Below are 26,408 nucleotides of genomic sequence, written 5' to 3'. Positions count from 1 at the left end.
TTGCTAGGGCTGCCATAACAAAGTACCACAAACTGGATGGCTTCAACAATAGAAATTTATTGTTTCACAGTTCTAGAGGGCAGACATCCAAGGTCAAGATGTCAGTAGAATTGGTTCCTTCTAAGGACTGTGAGGATGAATCTGTTCCATGTCTCTTTGCCAGCTTCTAGTATTTTGCTGGACATCGCTGGCATTATTTGCCTTGAAAGAGCATCACTCCTGTCTCTGTCTTCATCCTCCCATGGTGTTCTCCTGTGTCCTTCTCTGTCTTCAAATTTCCCTTTTTTAAAAGGGCACCAGGCATATTGGATTATTGCCAATCCTAATGACCTCATTTTAGCTTGATTACCTCCGTGAAGATCCTATCTCCAAATAAGGTCACATTCTGAAATATTGAAGGTTAGGATTTCAAAATATGAATTTGAAGGAGACACAGTTCAACCCATAACACTTAATAAGCCATTAATAAGTAATATTTCCACTGAAGTATTTCTTAAGTTACATATTTACATAGTGGCTAATGGTTCTCATCAGTTTCTTCATGAACAAGATCTAGATATTTATATTAGAAATCAAATATGTATTCTTTACCCTTTACTGGGCATAATTATGGCAAACTGTTGTATTGCAGTGATCTCAAGAAATCTTTCTTTAGGGTGTCTGGTGGCTTAGTTGGTTGAGCGTCTGACTTCAGCTCAGGTCATGATCTCACAGTTCGTGAGTTCGAGCCCCGCATCGGGCTCTGTGCTGACAGCTCAGAGCCTGGAACCTGCTTTGGATTCTGTGTCTTCCTCTCTCTCTGCCCCTCCCCCACTCATGCTCTGTTTCTGTGTCTCCCAAAAATGAATAAATGTTAAAAAAATATTTATAAGAAATCTTTTTCTTACTTCCTATTTCCTTGAGTTTAAGATACACTTTTGTCTTCTTTGTATTGTAAAAAATAATTAGCCATGACAGAAAAAGAAAAATGAGGTGAGCAGACTATAACTTTACAAAGTATTGTTTTGGGGTGCCTGTGTGGCTCAGTCAGATAGAACCCCTCGTTGGCTCCTTGCTGAGAGTGAAGCCTGCTTAAGATTCTCTCTCCCCCTGGCCCTCTCCCCTGCCCCCCCCCCAACGCTCTCACTCTCTCTCTAAAATAAGTTTTAAAAAAAGATTGTCCTAAAGATTACTTTCTGTGTTATAGCCATATAAAAACTATGGTATCATCTAAAGTCTTCTATTGCAAAATTGTTTCACTTTGTTGAAAATGAAACCTTAGTATGCTTAAATAAATATGAAAAGAATGAGAATGAGAAAAAATCATTGAGGCATTCATTTAATTAAAATCAATATCTTCATCATTTTCTGTGTATTGATATTTTATATTGTTATTTTCTTGAGTAAGGTGACACTTCCATGTCATTTAAAATGTAGCGAACCATAAACCCATAGCTACACTAAAGAAAAAATAATGTATGGTTTAGGTCAAAGATATTGCCAAACAAACTTATGGCAGTCAGATTGTTTTATTGAATCTACAGAAGTACTCACGCACAGAAATAATAGTAGTCAGTAAAAGGTTGAAAGATAGGAGTTTGTTTTTGCTCAAAACTATATGCTTGCTTTTGTTTACTCTGACTAAAGTGTCATCATGAAGGAAAGCAGGGTTGGCCTGGGGCCAAACGTCTGAATAGTCAACATTTAGCACAACCTCCCTTTTGCTCAGTATTTTGTTCTTCTCATCTTATGATCATCTCCCTTCCCCGGAATACAGTTACTAAACTTGTCTTTCTGTCTCCAGCCTTTAAAAGAGAATGACACATTACAAATACTGAGGAAGTATACTTGACTGAATACATGAATGAGCGAATCAATTAATGAGTGATTTGTACACAGAAATCCTACTTGTAGCTCAACTAGCACTGCCTTCTTAATGTTGAAAATCCAAAATTAATTTCCCTTTCCTTAGTTTTTACTCCTTTCAGTGTTTCCAGTTCATGGAAATGTAAAATTGTAACTGTAATGATTAACATTAGGGCATAAATGATTGGCCCTCATAAAGTTATTTGTTTTTAATTTAATTTGCTATTTTGTAGCATTTCATCCATTGTGGTAAGACAACAAATAAACTGTAACCAGATCTATTTTTTGGCTAGTTTTCCGAGCAACAAAGCTAGTCCTGAGAAGAATGGCTAGGTACACAGCAGACACACAATATACATGTATTTACTGATTGATGATTGATGATTGATGAGAGAAGGCGAGAATGTAAACACTGCAGTGTATCTTAAATACGAAAGTCTGAGTTTTGTTATGTTTCATTGGAACGGAAATTTTTGCCTCATCCTTTAAACAAATAGGAACCTACTCAATATTTCCTGATAGTCTCATCTAAGTAGTTCATGTTGATGAGGTGAAGTTCTGATCAAAGAGGATGAGATCAGTAAGAAGTATTTCACCATTACAGACATCAGTAGTGGACAATTTCCTGCCAGCTCAGGAAAATAGGTTAACAGGATGTTGTGCGGCAACGTGACAGAGGAGCTTTTTTACAGGAAAAGGAAGCTTAAAAGTTAAGTCAAAAACTGGTTTTAGAAAATAGTTGAAACACAAATTATTATTGGTCATATCTATGTTGGTCTTTGGCAATTCCGATTTCAAATTAGCAAGGGAATCCTTAAATGAAATTCTGTAGCCGCATGTACGAAAACCACCTAGTCTGTAGTCATGGACTGCATTTTCTACTGACCCTAAATATTTCCAAACCTCCTTCTGCCAAATATTCTAATAAACATCTATCTTATGAAAATCCTAAAGCTATACTCTGTACTACATTAAACTAGGGCTCTATTTCCCACAAGTGCCAAAGACATGATAAAAGTTCTCATTCTCTTTATACAGACATCTGGACTGGAGCAGTCAATGAACCTTGTTCCAAAGACACGACTGCATGGGTCTTTCCTGTATAGAGTTCCAGAACATATTAAAATAGAGACAAAAAGGAAATAAGGAAAATACGTTTAAAATGTGACAAATTGTCAGCATTATCAAGAACAATTTCAAGGTCTGTCTATGTAGGTAAGTACTACGCAAATCACATATTTAGACAAAATTCCTACCATTTAGAGATTCTCAGTCTAAAACACGGTACTTAAAATGAACATTCCAATGACAGAGGTATCCAAGTTAGAATTTGGAAAAAAATGATCACCATTGTGAACAATGAGGCTAGTGATGAATAAAGCTCTCCAAGTTGATGAGGCGAAACTAGACTCTTGGTTGCCTGATTATCAGTCCAGTTCACTGTTCAATTGTGTAAGTGTCCAGATATTTTAATTGTCCACTATTAGGGAAGCTTTAATGGCATAAGGAAAACTCCATCAGTTTTCCTAGGCAACGCATGGTTAGAATTCCACCTTCTCCAGTACTCTGTGAGCTTAAGAAGTATAATGTTCCATTCTGAACCTTAGTTTCCTTGCTGGTAATACTTTAATCTGTGCAGATGTAAGTGTGTAGGACCAAGTAACTGAGCAACAGGGCAACAGGAACTAGCCATTCCTGCCCCTGAAATCCATTTGTCTCTGTAGGAAATGGGAAGAGCATAGGCCTGGTCTCTAGTAGATTCCATTCAGATGCAGTCTTACTGGAACACAGGGACACACAGGTGGTTTATGTGCAGGAACTGGGTATCAGCAGTAATAACTGCTTTATTAATTTGCGTTTTAAGGTGTATTATGAGCCATTATTATAATGCAACTCCTCAACATATATATTAAGGCAGGGAGAGGGAAGAAACTGAGGAAGGATGGGAGTGAGAAATGCATCTTTTCCTATCTTACATTTTTCTTTACAGGTGGTTTTTCTTCCAAAGCCATAGCAACCCCCACGGAGAAGATTTTTGTCTGTTTCTTTGTCTGTTGAGTATAATATTAGAGTTACTACATTCTCTTCTGTATCAGCCAAAAACAAAAACAGGGAAAAACAGTTGAGAAGAAAATAAGTGGAACTATTTTAGCTAAATACACTTTCAGTTAAAAGGTCTTAATTGTACACTGTTTTGTTGTTACTGATATTAGTGTTTTGGTGAGGAGTATGAGAATTCTTTCACATCTACTATGTCTTAACATCAGAATTTGCAGAATTGCAGCCTATAGTCACATTGGGCGTACAGGTCTATGTTCTTTGAGTGGTACAATATCTGTTTTATTTGTAGTTTAAACACTTTTGAAAGGGACATATACTCTCCATGTCTCCATAGTCCTCAACTGTATCTTACATCTGGATACTCTGTTGTTGTTGTTATTGTTGTCATATTTGACATTACCCGTAGCACCTGAAAGAATTAAAGTTCATAGTCCCAAGATAGGTATTACTGTCATTTCCCTTTCCTCCAGAGAAGAAAATATAGAGATAGAAAAGGAATAAAGCTTAAAGGTAAGGAGGATGGGAAGAAGTCCTTGAAATTATTGGCTTATAATGAAACAGCTTCTAAAAAGTCAAATGAGGATAGAAATATGTTGAATTGTAAAGCATACTAAGAAAATAACCTCCTTAAAACCAAGGTCTCAAAAGGCAAAAAGAGAGCACCACCTTGCCCAGAGGGTCCCTTATCAGCACTGCTTTTGGCTGTATGTAACAGACCTAAATATGGTGCTTAACAAAACAGGTGTTTTTCCTCCTTGCAGAGTAAGGATTCCAGAGTCAGTTTAGGGCTGATATACTGCTAAGGAACTCATCAGTATTGATTCTTTTCCAACTGTGTTCCAAACCGTGTAGATTTTGTTCTTATGATTACAAGATGGCTCTTCTATATCCACGCATCATGTCCTGTTCCAGATATGAGCAAGGGAGTGAGCCAAGAAAAAAAAAAGATGCATTCTGACTTTTAAGCAAAACCATTTCAGGTTATTTAGCCACATCCAGTAGATTTCTGCTTGCATTTTATTGGTCTGAACTGCACTACACAACCGAATCTAGCTGTAAGGTAATTTCAGAAAATCAGTACTTCTAACTGAACATCTTGAACAAGATTAGGATTCTGTTGCTAAGAAAGAAGAGGAAAAATGATCTGGAGTATTCTGCTAATAGCTAACGGTGACACAGCACTTTCTACATTCCAAAAGCTTTTCATACAATAACTCATTTACTACAATTACTCTCTGCAGTAGATACCATTATATTTCCATTTTGAATAAAAATAAACTGAAGCTCACAGATGTTTAATAACATGCAAAAACTTACCTAGCTAAGAAGTGATAGAAGCAAAATTAAGTCCTCTGTCTCCAGATAGCATGGTGATAATATGCTATGTATATGACACATCTTAAGAAGCGCAGGAATTAGAACTGCTCAGTGCAAAGAGGGTAGAAGTGATGCTGTTGGCTAAACTGAAAGTCTGAGTACTAAACTATACCACAGGATGCCAATCCTATTCCCCATCCATATTCTCCACTCTTCTTCAGTCCATGTGACTCCAGAATAAAAGACAAAATACTTTGTACAACTTAGATCAGTTATGGCACTTTCAGCTTTGAGTAATGGAAAACCAGTACCAACTGTCTTAAACAATAAGAAATATTATTGGCTCCTCTGACAGGAAGTGTAAAAGCAAAGCAGTTGCCAAGCCTACTATGATCAGGGTTCAGCTTTATTTGAATGCTGTTCTCTTTGTTATCCGCTGCCCTGTGGGTTAGCTCAGTTTGAGAGATGGCTTTTCTCATTGTCCAAAAAATGGGTGACAGAAACAAGGGATGCAGTATTCTTCCTTGTCTATTTTCAGGAGGAGAGAGACAAACAGGTTCCCCATACTTCTCTCCTAAAAACAATAAAAGACTCACCCAAAAGCCTCCACAAACTCTCCCTTTGTCCAGAATTGGGTTCCTTGTCCATTCCTAAAACAGTCACAAATAAAGGGAATGAGATCACAGTTGCAAGATTAGAATTAATTAAAGATCACTCTGAAAGTGGAAATGAGTCGTTTACTTGAATGGTAAGGCTGTGTGGAAGAGGGGTAGTATCTGAATAAAACCAGGCTTCTGTTAAGAACATTATAGGACAGATTACTTCTGGGTTGAAATTTGTAATGTTCAATAGTATGCAAATAATACTATGTATTAACTAATATTAATAATAGTATACAAATATATATAATAGCACACTGTACTATATATACTAATAGTATATGAATTGTATATAAATAATATAAGTAAAAAATAGTGTAAAATTTCAAAACAGCAAGTTCTGAGAAAGTTAATGAGAAAATAATGAAAGCACCAAGCAAGTAAGAAATAGGTAACAAAGTTTTTTGATTAGTATCAGATTTCCAACCAGTAATATTGAATACTAGAAGATAAGAGTGATGCTTTCTTGAATTTAACAAGGGACAACAGGACTTTTAAACCTAGAATTATATTTCCAGCTAAACTATCAACTAAAGATCAGAGCAAAATAAATACATTTTCACATACATGAAGATTCAGAACTTTTATTTCATAAGCACACACTCCAAGGAGGTTATTTAAGGATACATTGCAGAAAAATGAGTGAAAAAGAAAAGAGAAAAATTATAGAATACAACTAACAGGAATCCCTGAAAGTTAGATGCCAGTGGCACTGGAAATACAAGGATTGGTGCAAAGTCTGTATAAGAATCATTGATATCCCTAATTTTTCTCCCATACCCCACTGCCTGTTATCAACTTCTCTATACCAGGCTACAAGCTGAGATTTATTTTCTAGGGTAAACTCGGAGCTTTTCTGTATTTTGTATTCAGTGATATTAACTGAAGGTGGGGATTCTGTACTGAAAGGAGAGATTAAATAAAAGTCTACACAGTAAACAGTGAGATACTAAAGCTCTTTCCCTGGCTGAGTGTTTATGAGGCCGGGTATTGCAGGATTTCTCTCTGGAGAGTGTGTTGAACACAAGAGGAAAATACTTAGATGTATAGACAGGGATTTCCAGCAGCAAGGTAAGGCAGGGGCCTTACCACCCAAAGCCCACAATTTGACAAGTACTTCTCAAACCCCATTCTGTCCCTACACATAAACTTCCAATTAGGTTTTTAGTGTCTCAGTCATATTAGAAATGGAAAGTCAAAGATAACCAAAGATGTGTGAGAAAATTCTAACGTGAAAGACAGATAGTAAAACAGGAAAAAGAACAAAAGAAGCACTAAGGAAACAGAAAATTCACAGGAAACTGAAGAAAACTTATAATTACTGGACTCAGAGAGATGAAAAAGAGGGAATAAAGACAGACTACTGATAAAGAACTCTTTAGAAATAAAAAAGTAAGTTGAAGAACTTAAAATATGATGATGTAAATAAAAATTTCAGTGAAGATTTGAAACACAAAGCTAAAAACATTTTCCAAAAAATAACACAACTAGCAAAAAAGAGAAAAGGAAAACATAAGAAAATGGTACTATCCACTCAAGGAGGACCAAGATAGTAACAATTCCAGGAAAAGAAATAATATAAAGAAGTTTCTCAGAACTGATGGCACAAGTTTCTAGATTGAAATGGTTCAGCGAGCAAATGGGAGGGAAGCTCAGTAAATGGGTAGATGGTGCAACATATTTTCACATTATGAAATTTTAGAGGACTGAGAGTGAAGAGAAGATCCTGAAAGCATCAAGTGTTGGGAGTGGGGGAAAGAAGCAGGCTACATGCAGATGGTAAGGAAATACTACAGCATCAGGCCTCCCAGAATGACACTGGAAGGTAGAAATCAATGAAACACTGTGTTTAAAAAGGGAGTCACTTGTATCCCCCTAATATGCGGCCCTAATATGGATGCCCCCTGTGGCATCCATCCACAGAAAAAGTGTTTTTGCAGGAGCCAGCACCATAAGCCAAGGGACCCAGGAGACGTCTTACCCACCTACGTGTTGTATAATAAGCAAATAGACCTTGGTCCTGGCTATGAACACGAAAGTGGCCCATGCACTGACCCCTGTCCCTCTTGCCTGCAGTCTAGTAGCCCTCCCAAACACTGACTTAGACAATCACCAACAGACAAGAAAGACTTTGTGGAAGTCCAGGATTCCAGCAGAGAACTTCCAGCACACTGTTGGAGCAAGAAAATCAGAGGTTGAACACGTTGAAGAGGGTAAGAGGAACAGCTTGACTTTATTCATGTCACATGTCTTCCGAGGTGGCACAGCTAGTGCCAGGAGAACCCTTCTCAGCCTATGATTTCTCTTGTGGAGAAAAGTGAGAACATGTGAGTGAGTGCCTGGCTTCCCCAGCTGTATGGGATGCTGCCAGAGGCACCTACTTCTCTCATCCCATCCAGGGTACTGCATCATTGGATTGCATGACTGGGGGTGGTAAGCAGCTAGGGAAACAACAGGGAAGGCTTGGAACATGTCAAAGGAACATAGATCCTACTAAGTGCATTATGGACTCCATCAGGAGGCCCACCTCATAGCTGCTGAGATGCCTCACCTGTCAATCCCCTTAATGGGCCCATGGGCATCCATAGGACTCTGTGGGCTGCACCCACCCACACTTCCACCCCATGGGCAGCTCTTTGTATGTGCCCCTGACAGTTGCAAGAGTGAGCTTTGGCAGACAACTAGTGAGCATGCACAGAAAGCTGGATTGTATCTATGAGGCAGGAAGAGACCAAAAACTTGAACATTTAGCATTGACTTTGAGAAGGTAAAAGGGAGTCTGTCAGCAATTGGCCTGGTGTGCACCAGGATCAAAAGAAAACATACAAGCTTAAGTATCTGCCACAAAATTTAAGAAACAAAACAGATGCATGGAGGGGAAAAGAGAGAAAGAGAGGCAAACCATAAAACAGACTCCTAATTCTAGAGAACAAATTGAGCATTGCTAGAGGGGAGGGGGTGGGGAGTTGGGCTAAATGCGTGGTGGGTATTAAGGAAGGCACTCACTGTGATGAGCACTGGGTGTTATATGTAAGTGATGAATCTCTAAATTCTACTCCTGAAACTAATATTACACTATATGTTAACTACCTAGAATTTAAATAAAAACTTGAAACAAACAAACAACAAGAATCTGCCACAAGAGGGAGCAAGAAGTGTGGAGTATTGTGTAGCCACAGAAAATCTGAGAAAGCCCCGGCATCTCTAGTAGAGCTGAGGGAAGATGATTCTGTTCCAAAGTTATTCAGCAAAGAATGGAGGAGGTGACTGCTACTTTAAATGCAAAGACAACAATGCAGGACTTCATGGAACATGAAGAGTCTTGGGACATGGAAAGTCATAGAAACATGACATCACAAAGGGATTACAATAATCTTCCATTAACCAACCCGAGAGACACAGAGATCTGCAATTTATCCAACCAAGAATTTAAAATTGGCTACAAGAAAACACACAAAGACAATTCAATGAAATCAGGAAAACAATGTGCAAATAAAATGAGAAGTTTTCAAAAAAGATAGAAATCATAAAAAAAAAAACATTCTGAGGTCAAGGATACAATAAATGAAATAACAAATGCAATAGAGAGTGAAAATCAAAATGGATCAAGCAGAAGAAAGAATCTGAAACTGAAGACAAAACCGTTTTTTTTTTCCTAAGACAAACCTTTTCAATGATCTTTTCAGAGAGAACAAAGAAAAATAAAACCCCTTAAATCATCCATTCAGAGAGAACAAAGAGAAAAGAATCAAAAAGAGGGAAGAAAGCTTATGTGATCTATGGGATACCATTGAACAAGCCAATTTGAGAATTACTGGAGTTCAAGAAGAGAGGGAGAAAGGGGCAGAAAATGTATTAAAAAAAATAATGGCTATATGTTTGCTTTGTCAGCACATATACTGAAAGGATATACGGACAGATACAGGAAAGATTAGCACGCAAATTCATGACATTCCAGATCTAAAAAAATAATAATGGCTGAAAAGCTTCACATCTGGGGAGAGATTTGGCCATCCATGTTAGTGGAGCTCATAGGTCCCCTAATTGAACTCAGAAACATGTTCTCCAAGACACATTATAAAAGCTGTCAGAAGGTGGCTCAGTCGTTTAAGCCTCTGACTCTTGAATTTGGCCCAGGTCATGATCACACGGTTCATGAGTTCAAGCCTCACATCAGGCTCTGCACTGCCAGCCCAGAGCCTGCTTGGGATGATTTTGTCTGCCTCTCCCTCTGCCCCTCCCCTGCTTGCTCTCTATCTCTCTCTCAAAACAAATAAAAATAAAGTTTAAAAAAATAATAAAATAAAAGCTGTCAAAAAATCAAAGACAAAGAATCTCACAAGCAGGTAGATAAAAGAAGCTTGTCACTTACAAAGGAACCCCCCATAATGCTATCAGCAGGTTTCTCAACAGAAACCTTACAGGTCAGGAGACAGTGGGATGATATACTCAAAATGCTGAAAGAAACAGATAACTGCCAAACAAGACTACTTTATGGATCAAAGTTGTCCTTTAGAAATCAAGGAGAGATAGAGACATTCTCAGACAAACAAAAGCTGAGGGAGCTTATCACCACTAGACCTGACTTACAAGAAATCCTGAAAGGAGTGCTTAAAGCTACAATGAAAAGGCACTAATTAGTAACACGAAAACATATGAAAATAACAATACACTGGTAAAAGTAAATATATAGTCAATTTCAGAATATTATAACATTGTATATGGTACTGTGCTAACCGCCTAATTCTAGCACAAAATTTACAGGACACAAGTATTAAATATAGCAATAGCTACAATAATTTGTCAGGGGAGGGTAGGTGATGGGTATTGAGGAGGGCACCTTTTGGGATGAGCACTGGGTGTGTATGGAAACCAATTTGACAATAAATTTCATATATTGAAAAAAACAACAACAACAACAAAAAAAAAAACAAAGATTAAATTTTACATCCAAAAATACATTGTATTAATGTATGCCAGCAAAAAAAAAAAATTGTCATGGAACATACAATATAAAAAAGGTAAATTATAAAATAAAAAAAAATAAATGGGGAGTAAAAAAAGTGAAATTTTTGTATATTACCAAAGTTAAATTGCTGTTAGCTTAAAATAGACTGTTATATCTGGAAGATATAAACCAAAAGAGAGTAGGAATAGCTATACTGGTATTAAACAAAATACACCTTAACTGAAAAGCTGTAAAGATACAGAGAAGGTCATTATATAATAATAAATGGAGCAATCCATCAAGAGGATACAACAATCTTGAATATACATATTTCCTACATTGTAGGATATAAATATATCAAGCAAATACTAACAGATCTGAAGGGACAAACAGACAATACAATAATAATAGAATAGTAAGGTACAGCAATATCCCACTTTCAACAAGGGGTAGATCATCCAGACAGAAAATTGATATGGAAGCATCACACTTGAACTATGCTTTAGACCAAGTAAACCTAACAGACATATACAAAACATTCCATCTGACAGCAACAGTATACACATTCTTCTCAAATGCACACAAAAATTCCTCCAGGACACAACATATATAGACTTGTTCACAAAACAAGTCTTAGCAAATTTAAGAAGACTAAATCATATCATTGGGTCTTATCTCTTCTGACCTAATGGTATGAAGATAGAAACCAATAACAATAGGAAAATGGAAAAATCCACAATAATATGGAATTAACACACTCCTGAACAACCAATGGATCAAAGAAATTAAAATAGAAAGAAAAAAAATACCTTGAATCAAATGAAAATGGAAACTCAGCATACTGAAACTTATGGAATACGGCAAAAACAGTTCTGAAAGGAAAGTTTATAGTGATAAATGCCTATATTAAGAAAAAAGGAAGATCTCAAATATACAATCTAATTTTACATATTAAGGAACTAGAACTATAGAAGAATAAGTAAGCCCGGGGTTAGCAGAAGAAAGAAGATAGCAATGATCAGAGTAGAAATAAATGAAATAGAAAAGAAAGGATAGAAAAGATCAATGAAACTAAGTTCTGTGTTTTTGAAAGATTATGAAAGTTTACAAGCCTTTAACTAGACTAAGAAAAAAAGAGAGAAGACTCAAAGTCAGAAATGAAAGAGGAGGACTTATAATGGATACTGCCGAAGTTCAAAAAATCATAAGACACTACTATGAACAGTTACATGCTAACAAATTGGATAACATAGCAGAAATGGATAAAATCCTAGAAATATACAATCTACCAAGGCTGAATAATAAACTGAAATATGAACAGACTAAGTTTTAGGAAGAAGATTTAATTAACAATCAATAACCTCCCAACTGGGGCGCCTGGGTGGAGCAGTCGGTTAAGCGTCCGACTTCAGCCAGGTCACGATCTCGCGGTCCGTGAGTTCGAGCCCCGCGTCGGGCTCTGGGCTGATGGCTCAGAGCCTGGAGCCTGTTTCCCATTCTGTGTCTCCCTCTCTCTCTGCCCCTCCCCCATTCATGCTCTGTCTCTCTCTGTCCCAAAAATAAATAAACGTTGAAAAAAAAAAATAAAAAAAAATAAAAATAACCTCCCAACAAAACAAAGCCCAGGACCAGATGGTTTCACTGGTGAGTTCTACTAAACACTAATGCCAGTCTTTCTTGAACTCTTAAAAAATAACTGAACAGGAGGCTACACTCCCAAACTCATTTTGTGAGAACAGAATTACTCTTATATGAAAGCCAGAAAAGGACACTAAAACAATAGAAAACTACAGACCAATATCCTTGATTATATAGATACAAAAATTCTCAACAATATATTAGCAACACAATTCAACAGCACGTTAAAAGAAACATATACCATGATCAAGTATGATTTATCCTTAGAATTCAAAGATGGTTTAATGTACACAAATTAATAACTGTGATTCAATACATTAAGAGTATGAAAGATAAAAATTATATGATTATGTTAACAGATACAGAAAGAGCATTTGACAAAATTAAACAGCCTTTCATCTAAAAGCTCACAAAAATTTGAATATAGAAAGAATATTCTGGGGGCACCTGGGTGGCTCAGTTGGTTAAGTGTCTGACTTTGGCTCAGGTCATGATGTCACATTTCGTGGATTTGAGCCCCACACTGGGCGCTGTGCCGATAGCATGGAACATGAAGCCTGCTTTGGAATCTATGTCTCCCTCTCTCCCTGCCCCTTGCCCACTCATTCTCTCTCTCTCTCTCTCTCTCTCTCAAAAATACATAAACATTTTTTAAAAATGAAGGAATATTCCTCAGTGTTAAGTAAGGTCATATATGAAAAGCCCACAGCCAACATCCTACCCAATGATGAAAGGTTGAAAGTTTTTCCTCTAAATCAGGAACCAGACAAGGGTGTCCACTCTTACAATTCTTATGCAACATAAAACTGAAAGTTCTAGCTGTGGCAATTAGTTAAGAAAATGAAATGAATGACTTCCAAATCAGAAAGAGGTAAAATTGTCTCTTTTTGCAGAAGATATGATCTTATGTATGGAAAATTCTAAAGGTTTCACTAAAAACTGTTGGGACCAATACAAAGTTTCAATAGAGTTGCAGGTTATATAATCAACATACAAAAATCGGTTGCATTTTTATACACTAACTATAAACTACCCCCCCCCAATAAGAAAACAATCCATTTACAGTAGCATAAAAATATTTAGGAATAAATTTAGCCAATGAAGTAAAATATCTGTACACTTAAAATTATAAGACATTGATGAAAGAAATTGAAGAAGACAATAAATAGATGTAAAGATATCCCAAGTTCATGAATTAGAGGAATTAATATTTTTTAAATGTCCATACTACCCAGTCATCTATAAATTTAATTCAACTGCTATCAAATTTCCAATGGCATTTTTAAAGAAATAGAGAAACAATCCTAAAATTCATAAGGAAATCACAAAAAGACCCCAAATAGCCAAAACAATTTTGAGGAGCACCTGGGTGGTTCAGTTGGTTAAGTGTCTGACTTTGGCTCATGTCATGATGTTGTGGTTTATGGGTCCAAGCCCCACATCAGGCTCTGTGCTGACAGCTCAGAGCCCAGAGCCTGCTTCATATTCTGTGTCTCCCTCTCTCTCTGCCACTCTCCTGCTCATGCTCTGTCTCTCTCTCTCTCTCTCTCTCTCTCTCTCTCAAAAATAAATAAACATTAAAAACAATTTTGAGAAAGAAGAGCAAAGTTGAAAGCAGTAGACTTCCGGATTTCAAACTAAATTACAAAGCTATAGCAATCAAAACAATATGGTACTGGCATAAAAATAGACATATAGACCAATAAAACTTAGTAAATAGCCCAGAAACCAATCCTCACATGTAGGGTCAACTAATATTTGATAAGAAAGTCAAGAATACTCAACAGGGAATGGGTAGTCTCTTCCATAAATAGTGTTGGGAAAACTGGACAATCAGAAGAATGAAATTAGACCCCTACTTATACCACTCACAAAAATTAATTTGAAATGGTTTATAGATTTTAACATAAGACTTAAAACATAAAACTACTGGGAGAAAAAAAATAGGAAAAATGCTCCTTGGAATTAGTCTTCCAAACAATTGGCATCAAAAGCAGAGGCAACAAAAGCAAAAATAAACAAGTTGGGATCATATCAAAGTAAAAATCCTTGTTCACAGAGAAAACGGAAACAAAAATGAAAACAAAAAACAAAACAAAAAAAAAAACAATGTGCAAAATGAAAAGGTAACCTATGAAATGGTAGGAGATATTTGGAAATCATGTATCTGAGAAGGGATTAATATCCATAATATAAAAAGAACTCCTATAACTCAGTAGCAAAAACCAAAACCAAAACAAAAAAACAATCCAATTAAAAAATGTGCGGAGGACCTAAACCATCATTTTTCCAAAGAAGATATACAAATGACGAACAAGCACTTGAAAAGATTCTCAACATCACTAATAATCAAGGAAATGCAAAACAAAACTACAATGAGGTATCACCTCACAAAAGTGTTGGTGAAGATACAGAGGAAAGAGAATCCTTTTGCACTGTTAGTAGGAATATGGACTGGTACAACCACAATGGAAAACACTGTGTAGTTTCCTCAAAAAATTAAAAATAGAACTACCTTATGATCCAACATCACCATTTCTGGGTATATATCTAAAAGAAATGAAGTTAGGATCTCTATGTCCAGGGCAGCATTATTCATAATAACCAAGAAATAAAAATTGGATTAAAATAAAAATTGGATTAAAAAGATGTGGTATAGGAATATATACAATGGAATATTATTTAGTCATGAGAAAAAAGGAAATCCTACCATTTGTGACAACATGGATGAAGGCATTACGTTAAGCGAAATGAATTACACAGAAAAAGACAAATACTAGATGATATTACTTATATGTGGAATTTTTAAAAGCCTAACTCACAGACCTCAAAGAGTAGGATATTGTTTGCCAAAAGCTAGGAGAAGCGGAAATGGGGAGATGTTGGTTAAAGAGTACAAATTTCCAGTTATAAGATGAATAAGTTCTGGGGAATTAATGTACAGCATGGTGACTATAGTTTACAATACTGCATGATGTATCTGAAAGTTGCTAAGAGAGTAGATGTTTAATATTCTCACCACAAACAAAAAAAGGTAATTATGTGAGATGATGGATGTGTTAACTAACCTTATTGTAGTAATCATTTTGCAAAATGTAAGTGTATCAAATCATTACATTGTACTCCTTAAACGTATATAATAATATACAAAATTGTATCTCAATAAAGCTGGAAAAATAAAAGAAAAAAAGAAAAACAATTCAGGAAAAATAATTTACACCCTAGAATTCTACACCCTCATAAATCATATATCACATATTAGGGCAAAATGAAGAGAATTGCAGTCTTGCCAAATCTCAAAAAAAATTACCCTCTATATACATTTTTCCAGGAAGCTACATGGAATTGTATTCTAAAACCACAAAACAAAAAGGAAGAAATGAAGGATAGAGGAAGGAAGGAAGGAAGGAAGGAAGGAAGGAAGGAAGGAAGGAGGGAAGGAAGGAAGGGGTATTCATGAAACTTAGAATCTAATACAGGACAAAACCAAGTGAATTCTCAGGATAATGAGGAAAAGAAAATTTTAGTCACAAAGAACAATTAGTCTAGAGTAGACAGAGGTATGGAAGGGTACAAAAAAGACATCAGCATGGGGGGAAGAACAACAGCCTACCTGTTTATCTGATAATCTGATTATCAGTTATTGGATGTAATGAGGTAAGGACCTACTTGACTGTATTACACTGGCAAAGGATTTCGGGGACAAATAGTGATAGTTCATAGAAAAGCAAGAAAATGATGAAAACAATAATTATTAACTCTAGGAAAAACAAAGAGATCAAAAGAAAACATAATCACCATACCCTATATAGGTTAACTGTTAATAAAAATATAAGAGTTTTTGGGGTGACTGGGTGGCTCAGTCAGTTAAGTGTCCAACTCTTGATTTCAGCTCAGGTCGTGATCATGACCTCATAGTTTGTGAGTTTAAGCGCCATGTCAGGCTCCATGCTGTTAGCTTGGGATTCTCTTTCTCCTTCTCTCCCTGCTCCCCGCTTAATCTCTCTTTCTCAAAATAAATAAACTTAAAAAAAATAATAAAAATAGAGGCTTTTGATTTGATGAAAAATTGAAGAAAGTATGTGTTAGGTATAAATCTGTTACAAGTTCATATTTTATTGTAGGTAGTCAATATAATCAATAATATCTAAACTAACAACTTTTTAAAAAGTAGTAATGTATTTAGAAATACAATTTAGAAGTGAACGTCAGGAGAATCAGCTAAAAAGAATTGACAGTGCTTCTGCCTCTGGGAGCAGGAATTGTCATTGGGATGTTGAGTGGGACAAGAAACTGCTAATTTTCATCATCAGCCTTAAAAATCTATTTGACCTTTAAATCTGGGTGAATCTATCTGTTTAATGAAAATAAAATTGTTTTAAAAGAAATGTATTAGTCATATAGTTTAATTTTCCTTATAAGATGCATTTTAAAAGTGATATAATCACCGTTTTCAGTGTCTTTTAAATGACTCCATTATCATTATGCTCTGGCTGGTTATTCATAATCCTTCATCTTCAGGTCACCCTGAATTCACTTCTAATGCATTATTTTATTTTTTGTCTCTGTAAAGTTTATTTATTTATTTTGAGAGAGAGAGAGAGAGAGAGAGAGAACAAGATGGGGAGGGGCAGATAGAGAGAGGCAGACAGAGAATCCGAAGCAGGCTCTGCCCTGACAGCAGAGAGCCTGTCATGGGGCTCGAGCTCATGAACCATAAGATCATGACCTTAGCCAAAGTCAGACACTTCACCACCCGAGTACCCCAATGCATTATTTTAATATACTTTTGCAAGTAGATAAAAGCAAAGATAAACGTTTTGATTAAGTCAATACACACAACAAGTTTTCTCAAAAGCTGTTTAATTTCTTCTTTTGCATTTAGGAATTTATGGCAAAAGTTATAGGTTGGAAAATAAAATCCACCACAGAAGTATAAACATTATTCATGCAAATTATAACAACATTCATAAAATTTATGTGCAAGGTAATCTGTTAGATGGTTATTCAAATGTGGCAAAGTAAAGTTGAAAATAAAATGGAACATCTGGGGCCAGAATATATATGTTAATCAGAAGGGTTATAGATGTGCATGTCAATGGATCATCATGCTCTTGAGGAATTCTAAATTTGAAAATGCCAACTTTTTCCCCAAGAGTTACCCCTGATTGAAGCGAATGTCCAAAATCAGTAATTGATAACATCCTCATTTATCTATGTTATAGTTGTAGATTTGCCAATTTAACATTCATAAGGATTCTTTGCCATTTCCGGTTGCTCAGGGGGAAAAAAATCAACAAAAGTGCTTGTGATAGTTAATTTTATTTTTTTATTATTTTAATTTCTTTGTGTTTATTTTTTATTATTTTAGAGAGAGAGAGAGAGAGAGCGTGCGAGCCCATGCGTGAGCAGGTTGGGGGAGGTGCAGCAGGGGAGAGAAAGAATCTTAAGCAGGGTCCATGCTCAGTGCAGAGCCCTACAGATGCCGGGCTTGATCCCATGACCCTGGGATTATGATTTGAGCCAAATTCAAGACTTGGACACTCAATGGACTGAGTCACCCAGACAGCCCAAGTGAAAATTTTATGTGTCAACTTGACTGGCTCTTGGGGTGCCCAGATATTTGGCCAAACATTCCAGGTGTTTTGGTGAAGATGTTTTCAGATGCGATTAACATTTGAACGGGGAGAGGAAATTGCCCTCCTCAATTTCACAAAAGGCTTAACTAGAAAAAGACAGCGGAAGTGAGAAATCCCTCTCTATGCATGACTGTCTCCCTGCTGGGGTATCTGTCTTTTCCTGCCTTAGTACTCAGCCTCAGGTTGGAGTTTACACCATCAGCTCTCCTGGTTCTTAGGCCTTCAGATTCAGACTGGAACTATACCATCGTCTCTCTCTTAGGTCTCTAGCTTGTCAACTGCAGATCCTGGGATTTCTCAGCCTCTCTGACTATGTAAATCAATTCCTATATATATATATATATATATATATAGTATTAATTTATTAAATATTAATATTAAATATTTATTAAATATATATATAAATCCATGTAAATCAATTCCTCTCTCTCATATATATGTATATACATATACATATATATATATATATGTATACATACATATATATATATATATATATATATATATGTATATATACACTGTTGGTTCTGTTTATCTGAAGAACCAAGACTAATACAGTGTTTTTCTGAAGGAAGGTCAAAAATTCAGTTAAACTGCTATTTCTAAATAGTCAGTTAAGCAAACTGAAGTCATAGATGGTTAATTCTTGTCTTAGTTTACTCTTTTGACTTGAATGTAACAGGAATCCACTAATGCTAATTTAGGACACAAATAATTTAGAAAAGAAAAGGTTGGGAGGAATTTATTTTAAGAAAACCTAAGTACCTCAATGATATCAAGGGCAGAAGTACTTCTGCAGTCTATGAAGGGGCTGGAACAAGACGTGGGATTCCATTTCATACTCCTATCTCTACTTATCTCTGAACATTCGTTTTATTTACTTTTCTTTCTACAGACAAACTATCACTGCTACTCTGTTCACATGGTGATAACGATGCCATAATTCCAGAGGTTTTACTTCTTCATTCAAGAGATCAGCCTATGTAAGGATGAAAGTCTTGAAACTAACTCTAGATTTCTAAGAGAGGAATTTGATTAGCCATATTTAAGTCAGGGACTCCCCGTGGTCCAAGCATCCACCAACAGGAGCATGGAGTTATGCTGTTCAAATACGGTTGCCATCTCCTGTACCTATGACTCTGTGGATGGGGACTGGGAATGGCAGGAGTTCCTAGATAAGACAGGTTAATTCTGAATTCACTTTTTCTTTCAATAATTATGTTGGGACTTTCTATATGTCCAGCACTGGGGATATGATTCTGAAAAGGATATTTCTTACCCTCACAAACATTTCTATCTAGTTAGGTGTATTGGGACAGGGAGGTGGCTGGTGAAGATTGGGTTTTATGTAAATTGTCTTTGTAATAAATGCAACAAGTGATATTATGGAGGCAAAAAAAAAAAGGTGTTATGGTAGTAAAGGAGAAGACATATCTCACTCAGGCTGGGAGGTGAGTGATGTCTTCTTGTGAAAAATGACATCTATACTAAGACTACAGACATGCATAAGCGTTAGCCTGGTCAAATAGATGGAAGTGAAATATAATAGAAATGACTCTTATGTTTATATAGACACAAAGATAATGTTGACGGATCTAAAACAAAGTAATATTAGAATATTGATGGGTATCTCAGCTTGGGTTTCCCAAATATCAGATCCCGAGATAAGACAAAATTAGTCCTCTGTGCTGGCAGCGTTCTTAACAGGTTCTTCCAACAAGGATGTCCAACAGCCGATTTGCATAACAGGTTTGCATTCTCCCAGTGTAGCCCAGCGGGAAAATAGCACTTTTTCCTCAGTGGTTTCCCTGGAACAGTACAACGTTCCAGGGCTGACTCTAATGAGAATGCTTTGGGCCATTGAGCCAATCACCATAGACAAACACCTAGAATATTCTGGTCAGGGATTGGGGAAGGCCCCGTTTGTATCACATGACCAAATAGTGGGTGAGGTGGAGTAATTCTTGAAAAGATATCACGGAACTATTTCCTGAAAAGAGAATGAATGCTAGGCAGGCAAAATCCACAGATGTCTGCTAAAATTTGGGATGACATTCCTTTAATATTTATTTTATATGTGGAGGTGTGATGTATTATATGGACTTAGCAACAAAGAACTTTTTTTGCTTAATAGAGTTGATCCTATAACTCTCTTCTCTCAGAGTAGTAACTTGTACATAAAGGATTATGGTAAAGAGTAAAGAGTAAAAACACACGTTGGTTTTTAGTATACCATAAAAATTCACACAGAAAGAGAATAGTGATTCTTAACTCATAATGGTTCACAGATGTTTTTTTCACAGAAATTTTTGAGAATCCGATGAATTCAACAGACTTGCTCCATAGAACATTTTTTTTTTGTTTTTTGGTACATACAAACTTCTTTTGAGACATTGACTGTCTACATGAAGCCCAAGTTAAACCCCTGATCTAGATTGACTGAACGTTTTCAAAGCGCTTGGCTCCTTTGCAAGTAAACAGATAGTCCCTTTCATAGTTATAACATAGGAAGGCCATTTAGATGAATTTGTTGATTTTTATTTTTAAACTGCTCAAATTATAAAGATATACAAATCCGAAACACTATTTTCATACTGCATTCTTGTTCAATTCAGTGTCACAATCTTAAATCAAGGCAGATAAACTGTATTCAATTTCTGGTGAGGATACAAGGGCAAAAAATTAAGTCTTTCTGAAGCTTTTGAATATTGTTTACTCCCATAATAAAGAAGGCAGCTTGCTGCCTAATAAGATGTGGCCTGGGAGGTTGCTTTATCAATTTGTTGATCCCTTGGAGGAAAAAACACATTTTAAAAACAAATCCAAGAGTAAGACATACATGAATGAAATCCATTTACACTGAGAGCACATTTCTGTACTGTGCCAAATAAAGTGAGAATTTTTGTATAGAAATTTATTCTTCTACCTTGCCGTTCTTAAATAATATGATGTTCAAGAATTAAATATATGTCTGTAGGAAGCACTTTAGGGTTTTTCTGCCTTTTCTATAAACACTGTTAGTTGTAAGACAACCATAAATTTGTGAAAATGGTAACATGCTGTATTTGTAGGTTTGCCAGATAAAATGAAATAAAGTACAGGGTAAGCAACAATTATTTTTTGAGATAAGTATGTTCCAAATATTGCATGGAATAGACTAATACAAAACAATTGTTGCTTACATGAAGTATAAATTTAACTGGGCATCCTGTATTTTACTTTTTGAAATCTGTCAACCCTATAAACTATAAAAAAGCTATATTGTTTTTATTCATTTGTAAATAAACCTTTGATTTTATTTACTAAAGTAGTTTCAGTACTGGCATCTCATTTTATTGTCAGGTATATGTTTTCTAGCTAACTGGACTATTAAGAATATATACAAGTATATTTTCATTGAGGTTGTAATAGAATACTTCAAGCTTTTTTTCCATGAACAGTTTTGACTCACATCTCTTTTTACTCCCAAAGAACTTTATGAAGAAAGCTAGACTGAGGTAAATGTTTCTTTATTTCAGATTGGTTTCAGATCAATTCTTTTAGTATTTGAAGGAATGCTATTAAAAGTTGCATATTTTCTGCGCTTAAAGTAACTTACATATGTGATTTTAAATGATTTGTCTTTGAAAGCAGAAACTTTTCAAAATGAACCATTATGTAGAGATGAAATCAGTGAGTCTAGAAAATGAATAATTCATTTTTAAGTAAATGAGAAATTATTTTGTGCTGTTACTTATACATTTTCATATTTATAGTTAAATAGTAATTTGCGATACACAGGGTATTAGTTGTGAATTGTGGTTTTCAATATCACAGACACATTTGTTGCTGTGGTTTTGCAATATCATTCCCTGATGCTTTCCTCAATTGTGGTTTTCATAATCATTGTTTGATAGTCATGTAGCTGCGGTTTGGGGCTGCTATATCCATTTGGACAGAGATAATTGCTTATAGGTTTTGCTGTCTTTTAATTTTATAACCTTAGTGAGTTAAACTAGAAAAAGAAAAATTGAACTTTAAATATCATCAACATTCTCATTAAAAATGATGAGAAAACACAAAATGTAATAGTATTCCTTAGTTTAATTCATTCATAATGACTATAATTAATATATATTTATAAATTTATATAAACTATATCTATTTCTAATAATGCAGTCTGCTTATTTTATCAATCTTGCCTTGAATTCCCTGACTTTTGCTCCTTTCAGCTTTTAAACTGAATATTTAGCTGAGATTTATTTGTTTCTCTTTTGCTTTGCATATTTAACCATTTCAAATGCCAAAAGAAACACTAACTGTTATGATATTTTAATTCCAATGGGCATTCCTTCTGGCTGATATAAAAAGTCAGCCAGTTCTGTAAAAAGATCTTTAAAAACCGTAATGTATAATACATCCAATTCTAAGCACACCAATTTAATTGTAATGAATTGAAAATTAAGGAGGCAAAAATCTGTAGTTCTCTGTCTGCTTATTCATTCCACAACACAAACACACATAACCCTGCTTTTCATGGTACTTACGGCTTTAATTTGTTGGTTCTTCAGGGGAGGGACTTTGTCATTTAGTGCATTTTCCACTGCAAAGGACCATGTATTCTTACAACCTCACATGATAATAGTACTAATGGTAATGTAATAAAATTCACAATTGGTCTTCAGCTCTGTATTAAGATTCTCCCAGCCATACCTTTCACAGGGCAACTCTTTACACCTTCCAGAAGATGTCCTGATGGGGTTATAAATGACACTGATTACAGTGCCTCGTGCACACTGAGCAGCGTGCATTATCCTCAATCAGCCCAGGCTCTCTGCTGACCCCCAGACCCTTTTAGAGTATCAAGTTTGGTGGGGCTCATAGGAAAGGCTAGTCAACCAAACAAAGGCGGGGGGGGGGCACAATTTCAGATCAGATTGGATGATCCCACAACCTGGGGGGAAAAGTCAGCAGTATCTGGGGGATACATGTCAACTGCAGTGGAGTTTATTAGTAAATACTGATGACATAAAGCAGCCAGTCCCACTGCTACTGGGATAGAAGCTTCTTCCAGCCCACCCGGGGAGGATATATTTAATACTCAGTATATATAAAACTATGAGAAAGTAAGCTAGCCTCATGCAGTTTAACTTGGCCAAATAATAACTATGCAAATCACTTCAAAATTTGTTCTTCTTTTGGCTCGCAGTTTCCAACATACTACACACACAATAATTGAAAAAGAATGAAACAAAACTTTAAAAGCTAAAGAACCATGAAATAGTTATTGGGTCTTACCTGCTTGGGAAATTATGGCAAGATCAAATCTTTTATTAGTCGCTGGCTGCTTCCCTGTGGCAGAACTAAAAAGAATTAAAGGTCATGGGATGGGGTGGGTCTTTAGAACTTCCACAGACTTCCTCAAAAAGTTAGTATTCTGGTTTGAGACGATTCGTTTCCCACCTAGGGCTAATCACCTAGCTAATGGTCCTCCTTTTTTCATTTGAGGGAAGAGGAAAAAAAAAAAAAAAAAAAAAAAGATCTGCCTGTCTCCAAATTCGGAATTATTACAGTCTACCATGAGACGTGGAGGTGAGAAAGAGCACATTTAGGACGCCGCTCAGCATCCCATCGGTGCGGGCTGAGTGGGGGATGGTCCACGTCCGCAGCGGTCTCCTGGGAACCTTGAGAGCAATGAAATGGTCTCCAGAGAGCCTGGGCAGATGAGAGGGCTTAACTGGCCCCAAGACACACAGTTGGCATTTGTGATCAGCTGCCTCTCGCCGAGGATTTTGCCAGTGGCCTAACCTTCCTGCCAAGAAGCTGGAAGGGGGGAGGGGGGAGGCCAGGGGAGGGGGCGGCATAACTGGAAGCGCAAAGTTTACGGAGAGACTGGGATTTCTTTGTGCCCCGCTGGACGGGCCAGGCGTGAGGAGAGTTGGGGTCCATCAGAGGGGAATGTGGGAAGAAGTTGCCTGGAGGGGTGCTCCGGCAGATGCCCAGAGCTGACGCGGTGACAACTGCAGAAGCTGCCCCCCCTCCAAACCCTCCCCACGCCTCTGGTCCCCTCCCACCCCCCACCCCTCACCCCTCCACCGCGCTCCCGTGCACCCGACCCGACTGAGGCCCGGGCCCTCTTTTGCATCCGGACTGGCTTTGGATGCAGCCAATCCTCCTTTCGCTGATGGAATAGTCTCCCCTCCCCGCAGCCCCGGCGCGCCCCTCCCTCCCGCGCCTCGCCACCTCCCGCGGCAGAGAGCGAGCTGCGCGGCCCGGAGCGGCGGCGGCGGCGGCGGCGGCGGCGGCGGCGCTGGCGCTCGAGTCTCTGCCCCGCACGCCGGGGAGAGGGGAGAGCGAGCGCGCTCCTCCTCCCGCGCCTTCCACCCCCTCTCTCCCCCTCTTCCCTCTGCTCGCTCTCCCTTCCCTCCCTCCTTCTCTTCCTCCTTTCCGTGTTCCCCCTTTCCCCTTTTCTCTCTCCTCGTCCATTCGTTTGTAAATTCTGTCCTCCCCCCCCTCCTCCATCGCTCTCTCACTCGCCCCCTCCCCTCCCCACTGTCACTCTCTCTCTGCCCCCCTCCGTCTTCTCATTTGCCTGCTCCTCTCCAAACGTGGCTCCGCGGCTCCCGGAGGAGCCCCGCGCCCGGATCCCGCGCGTCCGAGGCACCTGGAGACCGGCCCGCGGCGGCCCGAGCCTGGCCAGCGGCGGCGGCGGGAGCCGAGGGAGCGGCATCCCCGACCGCGGGCACCGCGGGAGCCTCAGTGGCAGCGGCCGCCGCCGAGATGTCCCGGCGAAAGCAGAGCAAACCCCGGCAGATCAAACGTAAGTTTGCACGCTGGGCCGGCAGTTGCTGGGATTATTTCTGGGGAGGGGGGCGCGCGGGGCGGGAAGGGGAGGGAGACGAGGGGAAATCCGCTCCCCGTGCCCCGGATTTGTCAAACTTTGCCTGAGCAGCAGAGGGACAACTAGTCAGTCACGGACAGACAGACAGACGGCGGGCGGCCCGAGCGCCGGGCAAGACAGAGGCTGCGACGAGCAGCTCACTCTTGCTCGCCCGCGTCCCCGCGCTCCCGGGTTTCTTTTTAATTTCGACCCCCGCGCGCAGTTAGTTCCCGCCGCTTCGCCGTCCAGCCTGCCGGGGCAGCCCCGCTCGCTTAGGGGGTTCTTCCTACGGTGGTTGTTGTCATTGTTGTGGCAGCGGACGTAGCGCTCCTCCCGGGGACCGTACTTTTAGCCACCGGGGTGAGAACTTAGTTCTCCGAAAAGCTGGTCGAGACCTCGGGGCGAGGGAGGCACCGTCCCTAGGCGGTGGAAAATCAGTGTCCGGGTCCCGGTGTGGGGCGGTGCCACGGCCACGCCAGACCCGAAGCGAAACAAAAAGTAGGTGTAAAAGTTTGCGCCTCTGCAGCGGGGCGGCCGAGCGCCTCCGCCCCGGGGGCGCGGGGCTGGCGGCGGGGCGGGACTGGGCCGGGGGCGCCGGGCCCGTCCGGTTCGCGTGGCCGGGACCGCTCCGCTGAGCGGGGATTCGGGTTGCTTCCCGCCCCGGAGGCGCGCGGAGTCCTCGCTGGGAGGGGCCGCCAGTCACTTCCCACCGCGGAAGCTGGGAGTTCAAGGCAGCCCGTGCGCCGCAGGGAGCGCGACCCGGAGCCCCCTCCCCCCCACCTCCCCGCTCCCCCTACTGCGCCCCGGGGCCGGGGTGGCGCTTAGAGGACACCGCGGGGCCGGAGGTACCTGCCCCGAAACACACACACTGGCAGAACTCAACTCGGTCAACTTTTCTGGTCTTGGGGAAAATTCCTCCAATGGTGCTTTGTCGCCCTGCGACACGTCTTCAACGCTTTGGCCGAAAAGGAGGCACAGCCTTCTTAGTTTATTTAATTTAATTTTTATTTGTTTTAAATTTAATTTTAATTTTTATTTTTTTGCTAGGCTTGTGCTGTGTCCATTTCTTCGTGTTGTTTAAAGTCTGCCAACTAGTTTCAAACTGATGAGAGTGTAATTTCAGGGTAAGGCTTTGGTAGTATTCCCTCCCCCTTAATTATGAACCACACTCACCCCACCCCCAAATGTTGAAAATGCTATTGGGTGTAGTTTAAAAATAAATCTTATCTATTAACTTAGGCAGCGTGAAATGGGGTCTAGGTGTGTAAGCAGTTTGCTACAGTTAAGTGTTTCGATCTTTATATACACGTACAAACCTAGCCTTTCAGACATGACTCTGTCGCTTTTATTTAGAGCATTTCTTCTCTCATACTTCAGTTCCTTTTCTGTGCAACTTGGGTTAAAGCAGGGACTGAACTTTTAGCTCAAAGCAGTTTTAATCA

At 38.6% G+C, this 26,408-nt stretch overlaps 1 protein-coding gene and 2 long non-coding RNA genes across 5 annotated transcripts in view; 2 read left to right on the top strand and 1 right to left on the bottom strand.

Annotated features, from left to right (window-relative positions):
• LOC123585611 overlaps nt 1-2,994 on the top strand; it is a 31,119-nt gene extending 28,125 nt beyond the window's left edge. The window contains exon 5 of the long non-coding RNA XR_006706314.1: nt 2,884-2,994. This is a non-coding gene — a long non-coding RNA (uncharacterized LOC123585611). The remainder of the gene's footprint in view (nt 1-2,883) is intronic.
• LOC123585612 lies at nt 38-23,627 on the bottom strand. Of its 2 annotated transcripts, none has more exons than XR_006706315.1 (3): nt 23,385-23,627; nt 5,820-5,873; nt 38-385 (listed from the first exon to the last, which is right to left on the bottom strand). It is a non-coding gene; the product is annotated as an uncharacterized LOC123585612 (long non-coding RNA). The 2 variants fall into 2 exon arrangements; XR_006706316.1 differs by lacking the exon at nt 38-385 and adding an exon at nt 3,338-3,932.
• Nucleotides 23,628-23,816: 189 nt separating this feature from the next.
• Nucleotides 23,817-26,408, top strand: part of ZFPM2 (zinc finger protein, FOG family member 2) — a 473,986-nt gene continuing 471,394 nt past the window's right edge. The window contains exon 1 of one of the 2 annotated variants that reach the window (XM_045453925.1): nt 23,817-24,906. In XM_045453925.1, the coding sequence (XP_045309881.1) occupies nt 24,867-24,906 (40 nt within the window). In that variant the 5' untranslated portion in view covers nt 23,817-24,866. The remainder of the gene's footprint in view (nt 24,907-26,408) is intronic. The other variant, XM_045453926.1, reaches the window with a different exon arrangement.

The sequence above is a fragment of the Leopardus geoffroyi genome, chromosome C3 (genome assembly GCF_018350155.1).
Source record: "Leopardus geoffroyi isolate Oge1 chromosome C3, O.geoffroyi_Oge1_pat1.0, whole genome shotgun sequence".
NCBI lineage: Eukaryota > Metazoa > Chordata > Mammalia > Carnivora > Felidae > Leopardus > Leopardus geoffroyi.
The sequence above is the reverse complement of the archived record's forward strand: the minus strand, read 5'-3'. Positions and strand labels throughout refer to the sequence as shown.